General features: G+C 35.6%; 1 protein-coding gene across 2 annotated transcripts; it reads left to right on the forward strand.

The window, feature by feature from the left end:
- The first annotated feature begins 585 nt into the window (after positions 1 to 585).
- On the forward strand, positions 586 to 6,527 carry LOC140048587 (uncharacterized). 2 transcript variants are annotated; one of them, XM_072093340.1, is made up of 3 exons: positions 586 to 665; positions 1,213 to 2,492; positions 2,748 to 6,527. In XM_072093340.1, exons 2-3 carry the CDS (start codon positions 1,251 to 1,253, stop codon positions 3,891 to 3,893), a joined length of 2,388 nt encoding a protein of 795 aa, XP_071949441.1. In that variant the 5' UTR covers positions 586 to 665; positions 1,213 to 1,250; the 3' UTR covers positions 3,894 to 6,527. The 2 variants fall into 2 exon arrangements, with proteins under 2 accessions (XP_071949441.1, XP_071949442.1); XM_072093341.1 differs by having other exon boundaries at positions 589 to 665; positions 1,235 to 2,492.
- The last annotated feature ends 1,296 nt before the right edge of the window (positions 6,528 to 7,823 follow it).

A 7,823-nucleotide genomic window follows, 5' to 3' on the forward strand; every position in this document is an offset into this window, starting at 1 on the left:
AAAACTCATAGAATTTTAGCAGACTGAGAGATTGGGATGTTCTATTCATCGCAAATCAATACATTTGTATAATCGTATATTAAATCTATCAAAATAGTATTTTTTTACGAAAATCGGCCTGTCTTCAACATTATGATGCAGTACTCTAGCTGTTCAACCAGTTTTCAGCTATTAAAAACAATTATCGTAGGAGGAGATAGGAAAATGCGAAGCCTCCTCGCATTTTTGTGGAGGGTATTTTTCAAGATGGACATCCATTAGACAGTGTATACCACGATCGGAAAACACCCCTATTTGGGGCAAATCGTTGAACCTAAATTCGTTTTAATCGTCAATAACTAATTATCTAACTTAATTTAATTAGTAAACAGGGTTACATCAGGTGGTTAAAATCAGTACCGAAAGTACGAACCAACTTTATATACCATCGAGTAAAAATTCTAGAAGTAAGGCGCGATTTACCGAATTTTGCCCTTACGTAAATTTATATATAGATGGCTCTGACATTATTAATGGCAGAGAGCCCTCTGGAGAGGGGAGAAGGTTTTTGTCGATGTGAAGAAGTGCGCCACCAACAAATATGTTATCAAAGATTGTGATGGTGGTGTAACATCATACATGGGGCCAAATAAAGTCCTTTAACGTTCATTTATGTTGTAAAGTTGGTAAGTACCAAGTTAATACCTTAATAAATTATTAAACAATTAAATTTAGGCCTAGCCATTAAAAAAACAAGCCGTGGGTGAGTGTAAAAAATGCCTAGTAGGGCCTAGCCTAGCTAGGCGGCCCCTCTAGCTAGGCCTCCCTATAGTTAGGCTAGTACTTTACTAGGAGGGCCTAGGCCTAGTAGTAGTAGACTAGAAGGGCCTAGGCTTAGTAGTAGACAATACACTACTGTAGCTAGATAGAGGAGTAGAGTAGTAGCCTAATTAAAGGCCTACTAGAATTACCACCTAGCTACAGTAAGAAAGCTAGCCAATTATGTCTAGCCTAGCTAGACTCTAGCCCTAGTAGTAGGCTTCTCGTATTATTAATAATTAATATTTATTAATATTAGTAGACTTGTTTAGTTCAGTTTAGTAATTTGCATGAAATTATTTGAGTTACATTTCTTGATGTTTTGTTTTATTGTTTTTATGAATAAAAATACCTTTACATATAAATTTTAAAAAATTAAATTACTTATTGAACTTTTAGCTTTTTACTTTTCAGAAAATGACTTACCATTGATCAGCCTTGTCATTTAAGAGATGATGGATGAATCTGAACCTCAGTTCAATGCGTCTTGGATTACTGCTGATTCTTGCGAAGACACCAATGATGATGAATCACCAATGTTTGTATGTAAGGCATATGTATCTGTTAATGACAGCAAAGAAAAGGTAGCAGACAACCTGAATCAAGAAGTGAACACTCAACAAAGCAGCAATCAAGGATTAAGCTTATTACGTGTAGATATCAAAAAAGAACCAGTGTCCATTGTTTGTAATGAAGTATCAATAAATGATACAAGTGGTCAAATTGATTTTGTACACCAGAACGTTGTGCCAGTCAACGTCCATTCTAGTGAGGATGCTCAACAAAAGTTACCAGACTTTGAATCTCGGATACCTTATCATTCGTCGTTAACTGCTACAAATTATTGCACAGAATGTGGAAAAAGTTTCTCCTGTAATCGCAGCTTTCGCAGGCATATGTTGGTACACACAGGTGTGCGACCATTCAGCTGCAAAGATTGCGGGAAAGCATTTTCACGGAAAGATAGCCTTCTTCAGCACGAGAGACGTCATCGTAGAAAAACGACCCACTTTCGATTTCAGTGCCGATATTGTAATCTTAATTTTCTGCACAGTCTTCAACTACACAATCATGAACAGACTCACTTCTCATCAGCTTCTAATCAGGGTGAGATGCAGATACTGAATGACCCTAATGAAAGCTCTCTTGTATGTTTAACCCCTAACTCAAACCTTGAAGCAACCAGCGATACGACACAAAATGACTTAACAAAACCGTCAACCGATGAGGAAATGTACAAATGTGAACTTTGCCAGATGATGTTTTCTACACAGTCGTCATTAAGTTACCACATGAAAACGCACACTGCAATGTCTATGTGTAAATTCTGCGGAATGCTTTTCAGATTTAAGCACAATAAAAAAATCCATATTTTAAAATGCCATAGTAAATTACAGACCAGTTTTCATTACGAGGCGCTAAGTCGTGATAGATACAGCAACACGACAGATCCGTTTGCAGCGTCTCCTAGTGGTAAAATAAAATCCAACGAGCTGATTTCAAACATTCAATTCTCGTGTGAATGCGGGATTTCCTTTCCGAATGATTTTAGTTTGCAGAAGCATAAAGAAATGTATCGCTGCCATCCATCTGTTACATTTAGTTCGAGTGGATGTTTCTACAACTCACCAGGTGCCAGTGGAAATTCCACCAAATCTGTCTATGAAAATTTACCTGATCAACAGATGGTTACGGTAAAAAAAATTCTTTTAATTTAATTAATTGTGATTGGATATATAACAATATATAAAATATAGAATTTAAAAAGATTAATGATAATAATTTATATAGCGCACATATCCACTAAAATGCTCAAGGCACTAGAAATTAAGAATAAAACATTCAAGATAAAAAGTTACAAAACATCGACAAATTTAAACAAATATATAAAAATTACAATTATATAACTAAAAAGTGAAAATACAATTTAACTTGTTTTTTTTAAATAGATGCCAAAGCAAGACGATGCCAGAGAAAATGGTACCACGAATACAATATTGAAGTGTAACGTCTGCCAATCAAGATTAAAGGCACCTCGAACCCTGCCATGCACTCATTCATTTTGCCACGATTGCCTTGACGGCCATCTTGACAGATCCACGTCTTCTATCAGCTGCCCAACCTGCCAGTTGGTTATAGTTCTTCCAGATGCTGATATAACCAGCATTCAGCCGAACCAGATGATCAGTACTTTGTTATCGGAGGCAAACAATTCGGAACAAGAGACTAATCCACTTTGTATTGTGTGTGAAGTCAGTGCTAGTCATCATTGCCAAGAATGTGATGCCTTTATTTGTATAAAATGCTCTAATGCGCACCTGAAGCTACCTGCCACTAAAGAGCACACTCAGATGTCTTTGGATGAGTACAAGGCTAAAGATCCTAAAGAAAGGATGGCCGGATTGGTTGTCAACTGCCGAGAGCACAATAGTCCATCACAGTTTTTCTGCACCAGTTGTAAGAAACTGATCTGTGTTGGATGCACATTATTGAAGCATCCAAAAGGTAATGGACATGACATTGCCGACCTTAGCTCTGCTTTTCAGTCTTTTTGTACTGTAACTAATCCATTGGTTACAGAGTGTGAAACCCTGGAAAAACGTCTCTGCCTTGCAATGGACGAAATCAAATCAAGTGTTGAATGTGGTAAATGGAACAAATACAAATGTCAAGAGTCAATAAAACAGTACTTCTTAAAAGTGAGAGAAGTTGTAGATCAAATGCAGGAGAAGCTACTAAATGAAGTAGAAGACTTGACTACAGCTAAACAGGTGGCCACTGACAACGCACTAGAATCACTTACAAGAGAACTTACAGATGTCAGAGGAACGACTCTCCTGGCAAAACATTTGATCTCTAGTTCAAATAATGCACTGGCACTAACAATGACCTCTGACCTATCTAATCATCTTGATACGATTCTACAAAAATCACAAGAAACGCCATATATGGAGGAGGCAACAAAGAGGTTAAAGTTCAAACCATGTGAAGACTTCTTGGTGAAAATTCAAGAAAATGGGATCGGAAGTTTGGAAGAAACTGAGCAGTTAGATTCTGAAATTAGCAGTGATGTTGTGGTAATAAAAATAGAATGAATCTCAGGGTGAAACTGGGTAAGACACTACTGTGAACATACGGTAACAGATTCGAATCTAAGATGCAGATTTTGGGTATGGGAGCATTTAATACCTTGTTTATAATTTATACAATTTTAAAAATAAATTATTTAAAGATGTATTGTCAAAAATTAAGATAATATATAATAAAAACCAGACTTTGAATAAAGCCATTTTTCAGTTTTAATACAGTTAATCACTTTTGAGAAAAAAAACCCATTTTTTTTCTGCTCACCATTACCGCTCATCTGTGTAAATTGGGCTTATACAGTAATTGGTTTACACACACTGGGACGCACACAATACTAAATTTTGATGTTGGACGCCCAGTGTGTTCATGGACTTTCACAATGTCACAGAGGTGTATAATAAGTATATTAATGATTAAGCAATCGTAAAAATGCATAAACTTTGATTTAAAATACAGAGGTGTATTTAACAATCTATTATCTATATATAAATTATGGTTAATTCTGACATAGGCGAGCACAATGCAAAAACTTCCGTACAAGTCTCCGCCTTGGATACCTACCTTATCTATCTCAGATGTACCGCGAAACGTAGATTTGATAACATTAGTGTTCACATCGACACTATTGTTCCATATTTCTATCTTAGGAAGATATTATAAAGAGTTTTTTAACAAAATTTATGATTTCAACATTAGATTTTCATCTCAATTTCAATTCTTCCCGGTCAAAGTAATTTCCGGGTTTAAGATAAGTTCACCTTGCAACAACCTGGTTTCAAATATTTTCTCTCTTTTATACACAAGGGAGCAGTTAAAATAATAGATTTGACCCTAAAGGTGACTGGAAACAGGCACTTTCCATCAATCAATACAGTGTCCCTTTGGAAGAAGAAAAAAAAAATCAGATAGTAGGACTGGAGCTTAAGTTGGCCATTAGTCATAGCCATTTAAGTTTTTTGTTTATTTTAAAACATACCGCGCGTGTGTGAAGGTACAGTAGTTAAATAATAGAAATTATAATGCAAATTAATAAAGATCAAATTAAATATTAAAAGAATCAGAATATATTGTGGGTAATAGTATTATAAAATTACATAGGGAGATTTGATGATAAGACATTTTTCGAGTGAAATCCTGATAGCTGAGTTTTATTGAGTAAGCTTGCAGGAATAACTGTAGGCTATCTTCCTGTGTCCCGTTAGGACCGAGATGTCTGCCCATGTTGCAAGCCGTAATGTCTTCTTTCTTGGGTCACTCTGTCACGGCAGTTAGTTTCAAAAGATGATTAAATTAAATAATTATTAGGATGGTATTCATTTGAATAAACGCCTCTCCAATAAAACATCACTTTGAATAATACCCCCCCCCCCCCACCCTCCCCAACTATCTAATAAACGTCCATCCACATATTTATAATAACACAATTATACTATTTGTAGTAGAATTCACCGCACTGTTATCTACAATTTACCAAGCATTTGTTATTCTTTTTTACCAGTTTTCATATCAGAGGATTTCATTTGATTATAAATGTTACCAAATTATTAAAACTAAAAAATTTAACATATAGGCCTATCCCTCGAATAAGCATCTCCCTCAAATGACCTCCGTCTCCCCAAAGGGCCCTACCAAACAATAAAAACTATACTTTAAAATATTATTAATCATCTAAAACACTGTGAAACAAAGTAGTTTAGTTTTACGAATGTCAAGCATTTTCAATAATGGTAACCGACAGAAAACGTATAAGGAGAACATTATCATTCCGAGAACCATCGTCTACACTTCCTAGAGGGGGAGCGAGCGAAGCGAGCTCACCCTCTAGTAGTATCTAATTTGTAAATTATTTAAATGTAAGAACATAATAATAATATTTCATTCTTATCTAGCGCATATATTCCAGCTTTCAATGCGCTGCACATTATTACCCTGTTAATGTTTTGGATCATACACGTATGGAATCATACTCCCATAATAATGCAGCTAGTAATCAGCGCAAAGTTGTGTCTTGATCTGGTACCGGTACCCATTTATACACCTGGGTGGAGCGAGGCAAATGTAAGTAAAGTGTCTTGACACAAGCAATGCGGTGAGAGTTTGATTCGAACCACGATCTCGCGATTGGTAATCCAACGTCTAACACACTGCGCCACACGCCCTTATAGTACCTAATAACATTAGGTAAGTAGCATAATTTAAGCACCAATCGAATGTACATTAAAAAGACCAGTAAACATTATTTAAAATAGTTTTTCAACACACACAATTACACATAAACCTGGACACAAAAACCTATTACTTATTTAGGATAAGATGTTTGGTAAGCTGGGCTTTAATGAAAGACTGATATTGCAGAACTAAGAATTTAATTTACCTGTTTTACCTTCCTAGGTTTTTTAATTGGTGTGTGTTGACAAACTATATGTATTTCTGTGATGTGAAAATGAAATAAAAGTTTGAAAACAGAATAAAATTGAATTCTTTTATTATCATAAGGTGTTTGTATTGCTGGTAACATACAAATATTACATTAACTATTTTCTACAAATGAATTTCATATTCTAGATTGTGACGGTGGTTAGGCCGCACTACTACAACAGCCTAAACCAAAAGGCCATGAGTTTGAAATAACCACCACTCTTTGAGGAGTATTTATTATCTATTATTTCATATATTGCCATTTTTGTAAATGTTATATTGTTTTTTTTTTCTGATGAAAAAAGTTTATTATTTTAAATAAATTATATAGTACGTGTGAACCTGAACTTGTTATAGTGATTAGGTTCACTTTTAGTTGCCTGCCTACGTCCTAAGTTTCTATTGTATGCCTTTAATTTTTAAATAAATCATATAATACAGTGAACCACTATAATATCTCTATGAGTGAATTCTCCCAATACTGAACGCCCTTGGGCCGGCCAAATATAAGTCCGTGGTATTCAGAAAGTGTTTTTATTAGTACAAATTAATTTAGGATTGAGTTTTCAGAGAGTCCAGTATTGGCAGAGTTGACTGTAAATGGAGCGTATATTTATACCGTCAAAATAAATGTAGTACTATTAATGAACAGGATATACTGTAACTTGTTTGTTCTCACAGTAAAACCCTCCTTTGGGACATTCCTATTCAGGGCACACTATCCCATGAAGTGAACAATGAGGGGAAATATATGTTACTATAACCACCCAGGTAAACCGAAGTGGACACTTTAGAGGGGCGGTACGGTATCCCTTAACACTATAACCACCCAGGTAAACCGAAGGGGGCACTTTAGAGGGGCAGTACGATATCCCTTACCACTATAACCACCCAGGTAAACCGAAGGGGACACTTTAGAGGGGCGGTACGGTATCCCTTAACACTATAACCACCCAGGTAAACCGAATGGGACACTTTAGAGGGGCGGTACGGTATCCCTTAACACTATAACCACCCAGGTAAACCGAATGGGACACTTTAGAGGGGCGGTACGGTATCTCTTAACACTATAACCACCCAGGTAAACCGAATGGGACACTTTAGAGGGGCGGTACGGTATTCCTTTAATAGGTTTCTACTGTATTGTGTTACACCTTTCATGGATCAGCACTGTACCCCATCTATTTTGTTTCATAATTCAATATTATTTTTGCATAAATAATAACTTGCAAGGATTTGTTTGTACAGGTAGATGACTAATAGCTACTGTATCCTTATTTAAAATGGACAGGTTTATAATTAATAATCTAACCATGTCACCATAGAAACTGTAAACATAAATATCAATGTCATTTTTATAAACAACTTCTTTTCAACGCCTTTTTGATAAATACTACATTTATGCTTCAACAGGTTTACCATCATCTAGATGAGGTACTTTATACTTTTTCATTAAAGATGTATTGTCCCCCAGAAACATGACAAATGAAGATTAATTAAATCAGACTTTGAATAGGTTA

This window comes from Antedon mediterranea, chromosome 5 (assembly GCF_964355755.1).
Source record: "Antedon mediterranea chromosome 5, ecAntMedi1.1, whole genome shotgun sequence".
Taxonomy (NCBI): domain Eukaryota; kingdom Metazoa; phylum Echinodermata; class Crinoidea; order Comatulida; family Antedonidae; genus Antedon; species Antedon mediterranea.